Here is a 17,366-nt window from a genome sequence, read left to right on the forward strand (position 1 = left end):
TTTCAATTAGCAGTCGTGACTGCTTTGACATCCAACTGAGGTGGGGCACACGGCATCCTCGGTCAGCGTTCCCACTGTGCTGTTAGGGAGCGCCGCACCGTCGGAGGGTCAGTGCTGAGGGAGCGCCGCACAGTCGGAGGGTCAGTACTGAGGGAGCGCCGCACAGTCGGAGGGTCAGTGCTCAGGGAGCGCCGCACAGTCGGAGGGTCAGTGCTCAGGGAGCGCCGCACAGTCGGAGGGTCAGTGCTGAGGGAGCGCCGCACAGTCGGAGGGTCAGTGCTGAGGGAGTGCCGCACAGTCGGAGGGTCAGTGCTCAGGGAGCGCCGCACAGTCGGAAGGTCAGTACTGAGGGAGCGCCGCACAGTCGGAGGGTCAGTGCTCAGGGAGCGCCGCACTGTCGGAGGGTCAGTACTGAGGGAGCGCCGCACTGTCGGAGGGTCAGTGCTGAGGGAGCGCCACACTGTCGGAGGGTCAGTACTGAGGGAGCGCCGCACTGTCGGAGGGTCAGTACTGAGGGAGCGCCGCACTGTCGGAGGGTCAGTGCTGAGGGAGCGCCGCACTGTTGGAGGGTCAGAACCTAGGGCGCATGGCACTGTCGGAGGGTCAGGCTGAGGGAGCGCCGCACAGTCGGAGGGTCAGTGCTCAGGGAGCGCCGCACTGTCGGAGGGTCAGTACTGAGGGAGCGCCGCACAGTCGGAGGGTCAGTGCTCAGGGAGCGCCGCACTGTCGGAGGGTCAGTGCTGAGGGAGCGCCGCACTGTCGGAGGGTCAGTGCTGAGGGAGCGCCGCACTGTCGGAGGGTCAGTGCTGAGGGAGCGCCGCACTGTCGGAGGGTCAGAACCCAGGGCACACGGCACTGTTGGAGGGTCAGTAGCGAGGGAGCACGGCACTGTCGGAGGGTCAGTACTGAGGGAGCGCCGCACTGTCGGAGGGTCAGTACCGAGGGAGCGCCGCACTGTCGGAGGGTCAGAACCCAGGGCACACGGCACTGTTGGAGGGTCAGTAGCGAGGGAGCACGGCACTGTCGGAGAGTCAGTACTGAGGGAGCGCCGCACTGTCGGAGGGTCAGTGCTGAGGGAGCGCCGCACTGTCGGAGGGTCAGAACCCAGGGCACACGGCACTGTTGGAGGGTCAGTACCGAGGGAGCGCCGCACTGTCGGAGGGTCAGAACCCAGGGCACACGGGACTGTTGGAGGGTCAGTAGCGAGGGAGCACGGCACTGTCGGAGAGTCAATACTGAGGGAGCGCCGCACTGTCGGAGGGTCAGTACCGAGGGAGCGCCGCACTGTCGGAGGGTCAGAACCCAGGGCACACGGCACTGTTGGAGGGTCAGTACCGAGGGAGCGCCGCACTGTCGGAGGGTCAGAACCCAGGGCACACGGCACTGTTGGAGGGTCAGTACCGAGGGAGCGCCGCACTGTCGGAGGGTCAGAACCCAGGGCACACGGCACTGTTGGAGGGTCAGTAGCGAGGGAGCACGGCACTGTCGGAGAGTCAGTACTGAGGGAGCGCCGCACTGTCGGAGGGTCAGTGCTGAGGGAGCACCGCACTGTCGGAGGGTCAGAACCCAGGGCACACGGCACTGACGGAGGGTCAGTACTGAGGGAGCACGGCACTGACGGAGGGTCAGTACTGAGGGAATCAGCCTGGATTTTGGTACAGGTCTGCGTCCTGACTTCTCGAAGGAGAGACCTGCACCCGCAGAATCACTTCTGGCAGTAAAATTCATTCAGCGTCTGAACAGTTTCCTCGTCAAGCAGAATGCAGGAGAGAGTCTGTAACAGAGAAAGCCTCTCTCGAATTGGCCTGCTGCCGGGTAAAGGAGGAGAAGGCTGACGTTGATCTACCACGAGCTGTAATCTTGTTTTAACCAGAATCCCATGTTCCGCCGCCACTCCCTGCAGCTGGGCACACGGCCCCACCCCCAACCTATACATCAAGGCAGTACCATCCCACATGCACAGCTCAGACAGCAACGAACCTCGGCCCTCCCTCCTATTTCTCATCTACGTGCTGCCCCTCGGCGACATCATCCGAGAACACAGCGCTGGTTTCCACACGACACCCAGCTCTACCTCACCGCCACCTCTCTCCACTCCTCCACTGTTGCCAAACTATCAGACTGCTTGTCCGACATCCAGTACCATCCAGACGAGCAGAAATTCCCTCCGGTTAGATATTGGGAAGACCGAAGCCATTGTTTTCAGACCCCGCTCCCAACTCCGTTCCCTCGCCCCCCCCCCCACACCCCGACACCATCCCTCGACCTGGCAACGGTCTGAGATTAAGCCAGTCCGTTTGCAGCCTTGGTGTCACCTCTGACCCCGAGGTGAGCACCCGACCACACGTTTGAGTCATCGCTAAGGCCGCCTGTTTCCACCTCCGTAACGCCGCCCGACTTCGATTTAATGATTTGGCCTCAACTGCTTTCCGTGGTAGAGAATTCCACAGGCTCACCACTCTCTGGGTGAAGAAATCTCTCCTCATCTCAGTCCTAAATGGCTTTACCCCTTATCCTGAGACCATCACGTGACCCCTGGTCCTGGACTCCCCCCGCCATCGGGAACATCCTTCCTGCATCTGGTCTGTTAGAAGTCTGTAGGTTTCTATCAGATCCCCTCTCACTCTTGTAAACTCTATCGTGAATACAAGCCTAACCGACCCAATCTCTCTTCACACGTCAGTCCCACCATCCCAGGAATCAGTCTGGTGAACCTTCGCTGCACTCCCTCCATAGCAAGAACATCCTTCCTCAGATACGGAGACCAAAACTGCACACAATACACAAGAGTATGAGAGGAAGCTCGCAAGGAAGGTAAAGACAGATAGCAAGAGTTTCTACAGGTATTTAAAAAAAGAAAAGTGAGTAAAGTGAGAGTTGGTACTCGACAGAGTGAGAATGGGGAGTTAATGGTAGATAATAAGGAAATGGCAGATGCAATGAGCAAATATTTTGCTTCTGTCTTCACTGCAGAGGATACAGAAAACATTCCTGTAAATCAGGAGGTGGAAGAAAGAGAGGAACTTGGGTGAAATTTCCAGTCTCTCTTCATCGCTGAAATGCTCCAGCCCAGGCAACATCCTGGTGAATCTCCTCTGCACCCTCTCCTGTGCAATCACATCCTTCCTATAGTGTGGTGACCAGAACTGTACACAGTACTCCAGCTGTGGCCTAACTAGTGTTTTATACAGCTCCGTCATAACCTCCCTGCTCTTATATTCTATGCCTCGGTTAATAAAGGCAAGTATCCCATATGCCTTCCTAACCATCTTATCTACCTGTGCTGCTGCCTTCAGTGATCTATGGGCAAGTACATCAAGGTCCCTCTGACCCTCTGTACTTCCTAGGGTCCTACCAGCCATTGTATATTCCCTTGGCTTGTTAGTCCTCCCAAAATACACCACCTCACACTTCTCAGGATTAAACTCCATTTGCCACTGCTCTGCCCATCTTACCGGCCCATCTACATCGTCCTCACGGACTTCATCCTGGGGTCTTAAAAGAGGGGCTAACGTGGTTGTAGATGCTTTGGTATAGTTTTTCAAAATTCACTAGATTCTGGAAAGGTTCCATTGGACTGGAAAGTCGCAAATGTAACCCCTCTATTCGGGGGGGGGGGGAGGCAGAAAACAGGTAACTCTCGGCCAGTTAGCTTGATGTCTGTCGGAGGGAAGGTGTTAGAATCGATCATTAAGGAGGCGAGAGCTGGGCACTTAGAAAAACTCAAGGTAATCGGGAATAGTCAGCATGGTTTTGTGAAAGGGAAATCGTGTTAAACCAATTTATTGGAGTTCTTTGAAGGAGTAACGTGCGCGGTGGATAAAGGGGATCCCGTTGACGTACTGTACTTGGATTTCCAGAAGGCATTCGACAAGGTGTCACATAAAAGCTTATTGTGCAAAGTAGGAGCTCATGCTGTCAGAGGTAACATATTAGCATGGATAGAAGATTGGCTGGCTGGCAGAAAACAGAGAGTATGCATAAATGGGTCCTTTTCTGATTGGCAGGATGTGACGAGTGGAGTCCCGCAGGGGTCTGTGCTGGGGCCTCAACTTTTTACAATTTATATCAATGACTTCGATGAGGGGAACGATGGCATGGTCACTAAATTTGCAGATGACCCAAGGATAGGTAGGAAAGTATGCAGTGAAGAGGACGTAAGGAGGTTGCAGACCGATATAGGTAGGTTGAGTGAGTGGGCGAAAACCTGGCAGATGGAGTATAACGTAGGAAAAATGTGAAGTTGTTCACTTTGGCAGGAAGAATAAAAAAAAAGCAGAGTATTACTTAAACGGAGAACGACTGCAGAATTCCGAAGTGCAGTGGGATCCAGGTGTTCTGGTGCATGAGTCGCAAAAAGTTAGTTTGCAGGTACAGCAAGTAATAGAGAAGGCTAACGGAATGCTCTCCTTTATGACGAGAGGAATTGAAAATAAAAGTAAGGATGTTGAGCTTCACTTGTACAGGGCATTGGTGAGACCACATCTCGAATACTGTGTGCAGTTTTGGTCTCCTTGTTTAGGGATGGATGTGAACGTGTTGGAGGTGGTTCAGAGGAGGTTTACTAGATTGATACCTGGATACAAAACAGGTCAGCCGTGATCTTATCGAATGGAGGAGCAGGCCCGAGGGGCCGAATGGCCTACTTCTGTTCCTACGGTTGTAAACTTGAGGTCATGCAAAACTCTGCTGCCCCCCCACCCCCCCACACCCCCATGTCTTAACTCGCACCCAGTCCCGTTCCCCCATCGCCCCCTGCGCTCGCAGACTGGCATCGGCTCACGGACTGGCGCACAGCAAGATCCCACAAACAGCTGTGCGATACATGACCGGAGGACCTGCCTGCGTGAGGGACAAATATCGGGCCACGAGGACACTGGGGAGAATTCGCCGCCCACCATCACCACGACCCACTTGTCTTCCAGACAGTGGCCGGGGGGATTGTTTACACCCACTGAAATGAACTGGCTCACTGGTCAGTATTAAAAAGCCTTTTGGAATGTTTCTCTGGTGCCAGGTGGTATCAACAGTCAAAGTACAACCTGGAACGCTTTCCACGAAATGGGAACTAACAAACCTCCTCACTCACAAAGAAACTCCAACGACACAGCTTCCACACCACAGAAAGTAGTTCAAACACTACCCCACCCCCCGTACTGTACTTGTCCTGGGAGTGTTTGATGGGGGACAGTGTAGAGGGAGCTTTACTCTGTATCTAACCCCCCCGTACTGTACCTGTCCTGGGGAGTGTTTGATGGGGGACAGTGTAGAGGGAGCTTTACTCTGTATCTAACCCCCCGTACTGTACTTGTCCTGGGAGTGTTTGATGGGGGACAGTGTAGAGGGAGCTTTACTCTGTATCTAACCCCCCCGTACTGTACCTGTCCTGGGGAGTGTTTGATGGGGGACAGTGTAGAGGGAGCTTTACTCTGTATCTAACCCCCCCGTACTGTACCTGTCCTGGGAGTGTTTGATGGGGGACAGTGTAGAGGGAGCTTTACTCTGTATCTAACCCCCCCGTACTGTACCTGTCCTGGGAGTGTTTGATGGGGACAGTGTAGAGGGAGCTTTACTCTGTATCTAACCCCCCCGTACTGTACCTGTCCTGGGAGTGTTTGATGGGGGACAGTGTAGAGGGAGCTTTACTCTGTATCTAACCCCCCCGTACTGTACCTGTCCTGGGGAGTGTTTGATGGGGGACAGTGTAGAGGGAGCTTTACTCTGTATCTAACCCCCCGTACTGTACCTGTCCTGGGGAGTGTTTGATGGGGGACAGTGTAGAGGGAGCTTTACTCTGTATCTAACCCCCCCGTACTGTACCTGTCCTGGGAGTGTTTGATGGGGACAGTGTAGAGGGAGCTTTACTCTGTATCTAACCCTGTACTGTACCTGTCCTGGGAGTGTTTGATGGGGACAGTGTAGAGGGAGCTTTACTCTGTATCTAACCCCCCCGTACTGTACCTGTCCTGGGAGTGTTTGATGGGGACAGTGTAGAGGGAGCTTTACTCTGTATCTAACCCCCCCCGTGCTGTACCTGTCATGGGGAGTGTTTGATGGGGGACAGTGTAAAGGGAGCTTTACTCTGTATCTAACCCCCCGTACTGTACCTGTCCTGGGGAGTGTTTGATGGGGACAGTGTAGAGGGAGCTTTACCCTGTATCTACCCCCCGTTTTTTTTTTTTTTTTTTTTTTTTTTTTTTTTTTTATGTCGAGGGGGCCTTTATTCCTCAGGCCCCCTTTATATACACACTTATATTTTTAAAATAACTTTATTAAAACCAGATAAATAAACAAAAAACTCAAATTAAAATGCCATTCTCGGCGTCGACAATGCACTCCAGTCCCTGCGGTGCCCACCGGTCGCGGTAGGCCTCAAGCGGACACCGCATGCTCCTTTTCCAGGGACACCCGGGCGCGAACGTAACCGCGGAAGAGGAGCAGGCAATCGGGGAGGACGGACCCCCCCGACGGCCCGCAACCTGGACCTGTGAATTGCCACCTTGGCCAGGCCCAGGAGCAGACCGACGAGGAGATCCTCCTCCCGGCCCAAGCCCCTCCGCACCGGGTGCCCAAAGATCAGGAGCGTGGGACTGAAGTGCAGCCAGAATTTGAGGAGCAGCCCCTTCAGATACTCAAATAGGGGCTGCAACCTCGCACACTCCGTATAAATGTGGAACACGGACTCGTCCAGGCCGCAGAAAGTACAGCTGGCCTGGGAGTCCGTGAACCTATTTAAAAGCCTATTGCACGGGACTGCTCTGCGCAGCACCCTCCACCCCAGGTCCCCGATGTAAAGGGGGAAGACTCCCGCGTAGAGAGACCTCCATCGGGGTTTCCCCTCGCCGCCAGATGGCAACGCGGACCGCCAGGGCGTGTCCGGCCGGCTGACGAGGGCGAGGAAGTGGAGAGTGTGCAGGAGCAGCCAGTACAGGAAACCCCTCCGCGCCGATTGGAATGGCACGGAGGGCATTTCCGAGAGGCGGCTCGGGTTGTGCGGGACCGGCTCCCGAGGAGGGTTTCGGGGCCTGGGTCCGATGAGCAGTTCCGGCCGAGCGGGGGTCAGCTCGGCCGGGATCGCTCCGCACTCCCGAGCCCCCTCGCCACCCGCAGTGAGGGGCGTCCCGGGGGTTTCGGCTACTCCTCCGCCCGCCGGACCGTCCCCGGAGTCGGCCGCCCGGACAGCCGAGGCGCTCTCCTCCGCCGGCGGGGGAGCGCCCTGACTGGAGGCGACCATGTTCCAGACTCGGAAAAGATCCCGGTAAAAGACAGGCAACTCCCTCAGGTAGGCGCGGCTAACGGACTCCACCGGGAGCTGCGTGTCGTCTTGAAGGCAGTGACACTGGCGGAAAAAATACGTCGCCAGCGCACACCATCTGGGAGGACGCTCGACGTACAGGTATCTCTGCAGGGTCCGAAGGCGGAGAGTCGCAGCCTGGGTGCGGACGCACACCAGCGACTGACCGCCCTCCTCGATCGGGAGACTCAGGACCGCGGCAGAGACCCAGTGTTTCCTCTTGCCCCAGAAGAAATCGACGAGTTTCTTCTGGATCTTGGTGGCAAATACAGGGGGCGGGGCCAAAGTGACCAACCGGTACCACAGCATGGAGGCCACCAGTTGGTTTATGACCAACGCTCGGCCCCTGTAGGAAAGCACTCGGAGCAGTCCTGTCCAGCGCCCCAGCCGAGCGGTGACTTTCGCCTCCAACTCCTGCCAGTTTGCCGGCCAGGCTTCCTCAGCGGGGCTAAGGTGGACTCCCAGATAGAGGAGGTGCGTGGTGCTCCACGCAAAAGGTGTCATCTCCTCCGGCAGGGAGTCCACCCGCCACTGACCAACCAGGAGTCCGGAACATTTCTCCCAATTGATCCTCGCGGAGGACGCGGCAGAAAAGGTCTGCTGGCAGTCGCGCATCCTCAGCAAGTCAACGGGATCTGTGATTGCGAGGAGCACGTCGTCGGCGTAAGCCGAGAGGACGACCCGCATGGCCGGCTCGCGCAGAGCCAATCCCGTCAACCTCCTGCGAAGCAGGCACAGGAAGGGCTCCACGCAGATGGTATACAATTGGCCGGACATGGGGCACCCCTGACGCACTCCTCTCCCAAATCGAAGGGGCGCCGTCAAGGACCCGTTAACTTTGACTAGACACTCTGCGGCGGCGTATAAAAGTCGGACCCGGGCCACAAAATGCGGCCCGAGTCCGAAAGCGCGCAGAGTCCCGTAAAGGTAATCGTGATCCACCCTGTCGAACGACTTCTCCTGATCGAGGGAGAGAAAGGCGACCGACTGACCAGTCCTCTGGGAAAGATGGATCAGGTCCCGGACCAGGTGGATGTTGTCCTGGATGCACCGGCCCGGGACCGTGTAGGACTGGTCGGGGTGGATCATGTGGGCCAGCACGGAGCCCAGGCGGGTGGACATAGCCCGGGCAAAGATCTTATAATCCGTGCTGAGGAGGGAGACCGGACGCCAGTTTTTAAGCAGGCGGAGATCGCCCCTCTTCGGCAGCAGGACGATGACCGCCCTGCGCCACGAGAGGGGCATCTCCCCGGTCGCCAGGCTTTCCCCCAGGACCCGCGCGTAATCGTCCCCCAGGACGTCCCAGAACGCCCTGAGGAACTCCACGGTCAACCCATCCAGCCCTGGGGATTTGCCCCTCGAGAGCTGGTGGAGGGCGCCAGTCAGCTCCGCCAACGTGAGCGGAGCCTCCAATCCTTCGGCGCCCTCCGGGCTGACCTGCGGCAGGTCCTCCCACAAAACTCTGCGCGCATCCTCGCTGGACGGATCCGGAGAGAACAACGCACTGTAATACGTCCGGACCAGGAGGCCCATTCCCTCCGGATCCGTGATGGAGGATCCGTCGTCGGCCAGCAGCTCGACGAGCTGCTTATCGACCCCCCGCCATTTTTCCAGCGAGTAGAAGAAGGGAGAGGCGCGGTCCAAATCTTCCAGGATCTGGATCCGCGACCTCACGTACGCGCCTCGGGACCCTATGAGCTGCAGGTTCCTCAGCGCGCCCTTCTTCTCTTTGTATGCCTGCCACAGGGCCGGGTCCGCGACGGCATGATCGAGGCGGGATTCCAAGTCGAGCACCTCCCTCTCAAGGCGCCCGATCTCGGCTTCCCGCCTCTTGGTCGACCCCTTCGCGTACTCCTGACAGAAGACGCGGATGTGAGTCTTGCCCACATCCCACCATAGCCTCAAGGAGGGGAAGCCCCCCTGCTTCCTTCTCCAGTCGGCCCAGAATCGACAGAACGAGTCCCGAAATCGCACGTCCTCCAGCAGCCGGTTGTTAAATGGCCAGTACGCGGACCCCGCCCGCGTGCGGAGCGGAGTGAACTCCGCCCACACCAGGCGGTGGTCCGAGCACGGCACCAGCCGCATGGAGGCCGCCGAAACGCGGGAGACCTACGCCTGCGAAATGTAGAGGCGGTCGATTCGCGACCCCCCTCCTCCAGACCTCCACGTGAAGGCGCTGGAGTCGGGATGGAGATTCCGCCAGACGTCCACCAAGTTAAGGGAGCTGATCAGTCCCCTCAACTTCTCCACCGACGCTTGGCCGCGCTGGGGACCGGAGCGATCCCCCACCTCGAGGGTGCAGTTAAAATCCCCCCCGAGGATGATGCACTCGCCGCTATCGATGGAGCTCAAGAGAGCGGACACTTCTTCAAAGAAGCGCGCTTGCAAAGCGCCGGGCCTGGGCGCGTACACGTTCACAAAGTGGAGCGGCACGCTGCCCAGGCGAATGGCGAGGTGGAGCAAGCGGCCCGGCACTAGCTCCTTGACCCCCAAGATCTCCGGCTGAAAAGTCGGGGCCAACAAGATAGCCACCCCACTAGAAATAGGGGTGAGGTGACTCATGTAGACCCCACCCTGCCACTCCAGGAGCCAGGTGGCTTCCTCTCCCGGAACGGTGTGGGTTTCCTGCAGAAAGCTCACCGCGTATCTCCCTTCCCTAAGGACTGAGAGATTGTGAAATCTGCGGTGAGCCCCTCTGCTGCCATTGATGTTGAGGCTGGCTATGGTTATCTTCATGTCAAAGGTACTTAAAACCCGTCACCAACACCTCACTGTGAGGAGGGCGTGGAAGTGCACCTGGCCCTCCACTCCCCCAGCAACCCATTGAGGAACACATTAAAACGGCGCCTCTCAACCAGTTTCACGTCCGCGCGCTTGCCCGCTATCTTCAGGGCAGCACGGACGGACTGTATGATCAGCGCCAGATTCGACCAACGGTCGAGGGCCAGCTGAACTTTATTGCGGCAAACCCTGCAAGCCGCGAGGAAATCCCGGAGTTCCGCCGTGGGGATGAGAGGAGATTCGGTGGGAGGCACGAGGGACTCCACCACCTCACTGGCGATGGAATCAAGATCATCCTCCGTGCCCCGCACCGAATCCCCATCCTCCTCCGGGTCGTCACCGCCAGCGGCCGACACATCCACCACACACTGTGGGGCGGACGCCCCGGCCGCGCCAACTGGTCCCGCCTCCGTCACGATCCCACCCCCAGGATCGATGGCGGAGGAGTCCTCCCTGGGTTCTATTGTGAAACTGGGGCCTGTAGGCACCAGCGGTTCAGGACCCCCCTCCACCTCCATCCCCAGGCCAATGAGTGGTCCAGGGGAGACAGAAGTTCCGGACTCCGGGAAACCAGCCGGAGCCGAGACTGGAGGCGGCGAGAGGAGGCCATCTCCCGCTCCGCCAGCACCCACAGGCCCAGCAGATGGGGCAGCATTCTCAGTTATAACTGGGTCGGGTGTCTCCTGGTTGGTGGTGGACTCCGGCTGGGAGGCCCGACCCTCTGGGGCCTCGCCCTCCCCTTCATTCAGGGCACCCGACCCAGTAGCAGTGGCGGAATGGGCGGTTTCCCCAGGCTCCCCCACCACAAGCAGGGCCCCACTTACTCCTTCAGGAGGGGCCTCACGTACCGGGGCCATCCCCTCCCCTCCATCCTGAGGAATAGGGAGCTCCTGCCCGGACTTTGCAGCCTTGGTGGTGGCGGTAGGGGGAACCTGAGGACCAGAAACAGGAGGCAGCTCCCCTCCAACAGATGGGCCCTGCGCCTTAGGGCCCTGTGTTATTTCTGTGGAGGGGTGCCTTCTCCTCTTTTTCGCACTTGGGCGCGGAGACTCAGAGACCTCCATTTCATCAGAGGCCTCCGCCTCCGCACCCTTTTTTCCCTTTTTAGTCACCCTGGGCCTGAGCCCAGCCCTGGGACAGGTGGATTCCATGGGAATGGGCTTTGGGCTGAGCTCAGGCTCGGGTTGAGTCAAAGTGTCCAGGGGACGCGCCTCATGATGTTTCTTTTTTCGCCGCGTCTTCCTTCCGCTCGGACGGACGCTCCCCTCCCCGCCAGAGGCTGTGAAAACCACAGCCTCCGGAACCGACTGAGCGGTGTCTGTTGGATGTGCGGGGGGAGTGGGAGGAGGTGCTGTGGAACCACTCTGGGCCGCCGAGGTGGAGCTGGCGGCCGGGAGGTTGGGGCAGTTCTTACGAACATGCCCCACCCCCTTGCAGACATGGCACCGCGCCCCGTCCGAGGTCCAAAAGACGCGGTAGGCCGTCCCCTGGAACTCCACATTAAATTGGCCCTCCGTGTCCTCCTCCCGCGCCAGCTGCATAAATAACTGGCGGCGGAAGGAGTAGACATGTTGGAGGCTGTGCTCCCGAAGACCAAGCCGGACTGGGGTGATCCCCGACCTCACCTCCCCCAGATGGTGCAGGTGGGGGAGGAGGAGCTCACTGGGAATGAAGGGTGGGACGTTGGACAACATTATCCGATGCGCAGTGGCCCCCAGAGGGTCCACTGGCAGGAAGGTCCCCCCCACAGTGAGCCCTTTACTCAGGGCCAGGGACACCGCCCACTCGGTCTTCAAAAAGAACACAGCCTTCCCATACATCTTTGAGGCCGCAACAATGGCCGAGGGGCCGACAACCACGGCCATTGCCTTAACGCAGGCCTCAATAGACATGTTGGGGTGGGGATAGCTCTTCACCCCATGGCTGCATGTCAATAATTTAAAGGGTGACGGGGCCACGTGGGCAGCCACAGAAGCTGCAGCTGCGTAGGTAGTAGAGGGCCCCGCCACCGGTGATGAAGGGCTTGCCATGGGTCCAAGAGCTAAACCCACCCCAAATTGTGGACTTGCACACTAAATAACAGATTCACAGAAAAATTTGAAAATACAAACAAACAAACAACAGGTTAGTGGAGAGGCTGAGGTAAGAGAGGAGAGGCAAAGGCAGGCTGGAAGGGATGACTTGCTTTCTGGAGGTGGTGCTCACAGTACACTTAAAACAAACAGTCTTTGAAGTTGGTCTTCCGGTCTTCTGGTTGGGGGAGTCGTCTTCACCTGGGTCAGCTGAAGCTGCCCAGGCACTATCTATCCCCTTCCGTTTGTTTAGCTGGGCAGCTTCAGCTGACCCAGGCTTGGCAATTGGGGTGGGGAGGGAGCTTTCCTGTGTGCTTTTGCAGCAGCACAGATTCCTGTTGAATTGGCAGCCCCACCCCTTGTTGTTCCAGCCACTTGTTCCTCCCCCAACAGTCCAAAGTAAATTACTGGTGTTCAGCACCCACCTCCAGACAAAGCCTTGTTTCCAAAAAATGTCTCTTTCTTCTCTTTAATGGAGACTGTTGGTGAAGTTTCACCTCTGCTTAGTTGTCGCTGCTCTCCCTTGCTCAGTGCAGCTCCTCTCTCCACCTCTGCAACCTCCAACTGCCACCAGCACTCTCAGCTGCACCTCGTTGAGGCTCTCAACACTCAGGCTTCCCAATCAGAGAGCAGCCAACCCAGTGCTGTACCTGTCCTGGGAGTGTTTGATGGGGTACAGTGCAGAGGGAGCTTTACTCTGTATCTAACCCCGTGCTGTACCTGTCCTGGGAGTATTTGATGGGGGACAGTGTAGAGGGAGCTTTACTCTGTATCTAACCCCGTGCTGTACCTGTCCTGGGAGTGTTTGATGGGGACAGTGTAGAGGGAGCTTTACTCTGTATCTAACCCCATGCCCTGGGAGTATTACTGCTTTTGTCCGTTGATTTTGTATCCATGGAGATAGATAAATGCGTCTGAATGGTTTTGAACGTAAAACAAATTTACCTTTAAGTTCAGGCCTTAGATGTTGCTTCACTGCCCGAAACAGAAAATAAAGCCAGAGACTGGAGTCCCAAAATAGAGGCCAACACGCCACGTACAGTGCCGAGGGAGCGCCGCGCTGTCGGAGGGTCAGTGCCGAGGGAGCGCCGCGCTGTCGGAGGGTCAGTGCCGAGGGAGCGCCGCACTGTCGGAGGGTCAGTGCCGAGGGAGCGCCGCGCTGTCGGAGGGTCAGTGCCGAGGGAGCGCCGCGCTGTCGGAGGGTCAGTGCCGAGGGAGCGCCGCGCTGTCGGAGGGTCAGTGCCGAGGGAGCGCCGCGCTGTCGGAGGGTCAGTGCCGAGGGAGCGCCGCGCTGTCGGAGGGTGAGTGCCGAGGGAGCGCCGTGCTGTCGGAGGGAGGGTCAGTGCCGAGGGAGCGCCGCGCTGTTGGAGGGTCAGTGCCGAGGGAGCGCCGCACTGTCGGAGGGAGGGTCAGTACTGAGGGAGCGCCGCGCTGTCGGAGGGAGGGTCAGTACTGAGGGAGCGCCGCACTGTCGGAGAGTTATTACGTGTTGGGTTTGGACGGCTGGGAGAGGTGATGATGTTAATGCTAATTATTGGGGAGGCGGGGTTGATGTTATTGGGAATTATTTAGGGGCAGGTTTGAACTTATAGGATATCCTGCGGGGGGGGGGGGGCGGCGGGATTGTTCTTTTTGCAGAGCTAGGTGTTGGATCAAAGTCAAGTCCAAACTTGCATCACTCTTGGAGAGGGAGAGAGAGAGGTGCACACACACACACAGATTCACCCTCAGTGGACCAGCTCCCCCTAAACCCCACCCAGGGGACCCCAGACTCTTTCTCCCCCACCAAAATCCACCCAGAGGACCCCCAAGCCCCACCCAGGGGATCCCAGGCTCTCCCCGAGCCCCGGGGCTCTCACCCTGGAACACGTGGCCGAGCCGGGGTTTCCCTCCCCGGGAAACTGACTGTGCTTCCCCCAGGGCCATCGCTGGTTCCCCAGGTTACAATGTATCCCCTGATCAGTTACAATGGTTGCCGGGGTAACAATGTATCCCCTGATCAGTTACAATGGTTCCCCGGGTTACAATGTATCCCCCGATCAGTTACAATGGTTCCCCAGGTTACAATGTATCCCCTGATCAGTTACAATGGTTGCCGGGGTAACAATGTATCAGTCGTTGATTACATTGTATCCCTGTCACTCACCCCTCTGCACACGCGGCCACACAGCCCCAGCATCGCTCCCTTCGCAGCTCCGGCTCCTTGTGCTGCCCCTCCTGGTTCAACAGCTCATCCGGGACACCCCTGGCTCCTCCCCCCCACCTCCCGGCCAGCCAACTGCGCATGCCTGCAGCTATGTTCCCCTCCCTCGAGCAGGCCGGGAGATGTCGTCCTTCGTCTTTTCAACGCTGACCAAAGCTGCATTGCTCTGCCACCTGCCCCGTTCATCCTGCTGACGAGGATGAGGTTGTGTTGTTTTTGTGTGTGTGTAGTGAGGGCGGGCGGCTGTTAGGGAACTTTGACCAGGCGGGAAATGCAGCTGGACGTTTCTGCACAGCAAGATCCCACACACCCACAAAACCACGCAGCCAGATTTCGGAACCATAGCTGAGGGGATGGATGTTGGCCCCGAGATAATGGGAGCATCTTTGATACCCCAACCCAAGAGGGCACTCAGGGGGCCTGAGTGTAATCTCTCATCCGACAGTGCAGCACTCCCTCGGCAATGACCTTCCAACAGTGCAGCACTCCTTCGGCACTGACACTCCGACAGTGCAGCACTCCCTCGGCACTGACCCTCCAACAGTGCAGCACTCCCTCGGCACTGACCCTCCGACAGTGCGGTGCTCCCTCGGCACTGACCCTCCGACAGTACGGTGCTCCCTCGGCACTGACCTTCCAACAGTGCGGCGCTCCGGCGGCACCGACCCTCCGACAGCATGGCACTCCCTCAGCACTGACCCTCCGACAGTGCAGCACTCACTCGGCACTGACCCTCCGACAGTGCAGCACTTCCTCGGCACTGACCCTCCGACAGTGCAGCACTCCCTCGGCACTGACCCTCCGACAGTGCAGCACTCCCTCCGCACTGACCCTCCAACAGCATGGCACTCCCTGGCACTGACCCTCCGACAGTGCAGCACTCCCTCGGCACTGACCCTCCGACAGTGCAGCACTCCCGCAGCACCGACCCTCCGACAGTGTGGTACTCCCTCGGCACTGACACTCCGACAGTGCAGCACTCCCTCAGCATTGACCCTCCGACAGTGCAGCACTCCCTCGACACTGACCCTCCGACAGTGCAGCACTCCCTCAGCACTGACACTCCGACAGTGCAGCACTCCCTCGGCACTGACCCTCCGACAGTGCAGTACTCCCTCGGCACTGACCCTCCGACAGTGCAGCACTCCCTCGGCACTGACCTTCCAACAGTGCAGCACTCCCTCGGCACTGACCCTCCGACAGTGCAGCACTCTCTCGGCACTGACCTTCCGACAGTGCAGCACTCTCTCGGCACTGACCCTCCGACAGTGCGGCGCTCCCTCGGCACTGACCCTCCGACAGTGCGTTGCTCCCTCGGCACTGACCTTCCAACAGTGCGACGCTCCGGTGGCACCGACCCTCCAACAGTGTGGTACTCCCTCGGCACTGACACTCCGACAATGCAGCACTCCCTCAGCATTGACCCTCCGGCAGTGCAGCACTCCCTCGACACTGACCCTCCGACAGTGCAGCACTCCCTCGACACTGACCCTCCGACAGTGCAGCACTCCCTCGGCACTGACCCTCCGACAGTGCAGCACTCCCTGGCACTGACCCTCCGACAGTGCAGCACTCCCTCGGCACTGACCCTCCGACAGTGCAGCACTCCCGCAGCACCGACCCTCCGACAGTGTGGTACTCCCTCGGCACTGACACTCCGACAGTGCAGCACTCCCTCAGCATTGACCCTCCGACAGTGCAGCACTCCCTCGACACTGACCCTCCGACAGTGCAGCACTCCCTCAGCACTGACACGCCGACAGTGCAGCAATCCCTCGGCACTGACCCTCCGACAGTGCAGCAGTCCCTCGGCACTGACCCTCCGACAGTGCAGCACTCCCTGGCACTGACCCTCCGACAGTGCAGCACTCCCTCGGCACTGACCCTCCGACAGTGCAGCACTCCCGCAGCACCGACCCTCCGACAGTGTGGTACTCCCTCGGCACTGACCCTCCGACAGTGCAGCACTCCCGCAGCACCGACCCTCCGACAGTGTGGTACTCCCTCGGCACTGACACTCCGACAGTGCAGCACTCCCTCAGCACTGACACTCCGACAGTGCAGCACTCCCTCGGCACTGACCCTCCGACAGTGCAGCAGTCCCTCGGCACTGACCCTCCAACAGTGCAGCGCTCATGCGGCACCGACCCTCCGACAGTGCGGTGCTCCCTCGGCACTGACCCTCCAACAGCATGGCACTCCCTGGGCACTGACCCTCCGACAGTGTGGTACTCCCTCGGCAATGACCCTCCAACAGTGCGGCGCTCATGCGGCACCGACCCTCCGACAGTGCAGCACTCCCTCAGCACTGACCCTCCAACAGTGCAACACTCCCTCGGCACTGACCCTCCGACAGTGCAGCACTCCCTCGGCACTGACACTCCGACAGTGCAGCACTCCCTCAGCACTGACACTCCGACAGTGCGGCGCTCCCTCAGCACTGACCCTCCAACAGTGCAACACTCCCTCAGCACTGACCCTCCAACAGTGCAACACTCCCTCGGCAATGACCTTCCAACAGTGCAGCACTCCTTCGGCACTGACACTCCGACAGTGCAGCACTCCCTCGGCACTGACCCTCCAACAGTGCAGCACTCCCTCGGCACTGACCCTCCGACAGTGTGGTACTCCCTCGGCACTGACCCTCCAACAGTGCAGCACTCTCTCGGCACTGACCTTCCGACAGTGCAGCACTCCCTCAGCACTGACCCTCCGACAGTGTGGTACTCCCTCGGCACTGACCCTCCAACAGTGCAGCACTCCCTCGGCACTGACCTTCCAACAGTGCAGTACTCCCTCAGCACTGACCCTCCGACAGTGCAGCACTCCCTCAGCACTGACCCTCCGACAGTGCAGCACTCTCTCGGCACTGACCTTCCGACAGTGCAGCACTCCCTCGGCACTGACCTTCCAACAGTGCAGCACTCCCTCGGCACTGACCCTCCGACAGTGCAGCACTCCCGCAGCACCGACCCTCCGACAGTGTGGTACTCCCTCGGCACTGACCTTCCAACAG

General features: G+C 58.8%; 1 protein-coding gene across 1 annotated transcript in view; it reads right to left on the bottom strand.

The window, feature by feature from the left end:
* The window catches only part of LOC137358569 (histone deacetylase 4-like), a 104,764-nt gene extending 103,036 nt beyond the window's left edge, over nt 1-1,728 (bottom strand). Inside the window, exon 1 of the mRNA XM_068024557.1 lies at nt 1,660-1,728. Coding sequence (XP_067880658.1) covers nt 1,660-1,728 — 69 coding nt within the window. The remainder of the gene's footprint in view (nt 1-1,659) is intronic.
* Nucleotides 1,729-17,366: the final 15,638 nt, after the last annotated feature.

Source organism: Heterodontus francisci, chromosome X (genome assembly GCF_036365525.1).
Source record: "Heterodontus francisci isolate sHetFra1 chromosome X, sHetFra1.hap1, whole genome shotgun sequence".
Taxonomy (NCBI): domain Eukaryota; kingdom Metazoa; phylum Chordata; class Chondrichthyes; order Heterodontiformes; family Heterodontidae; genus Heterodontus; species Heterodontus francisci.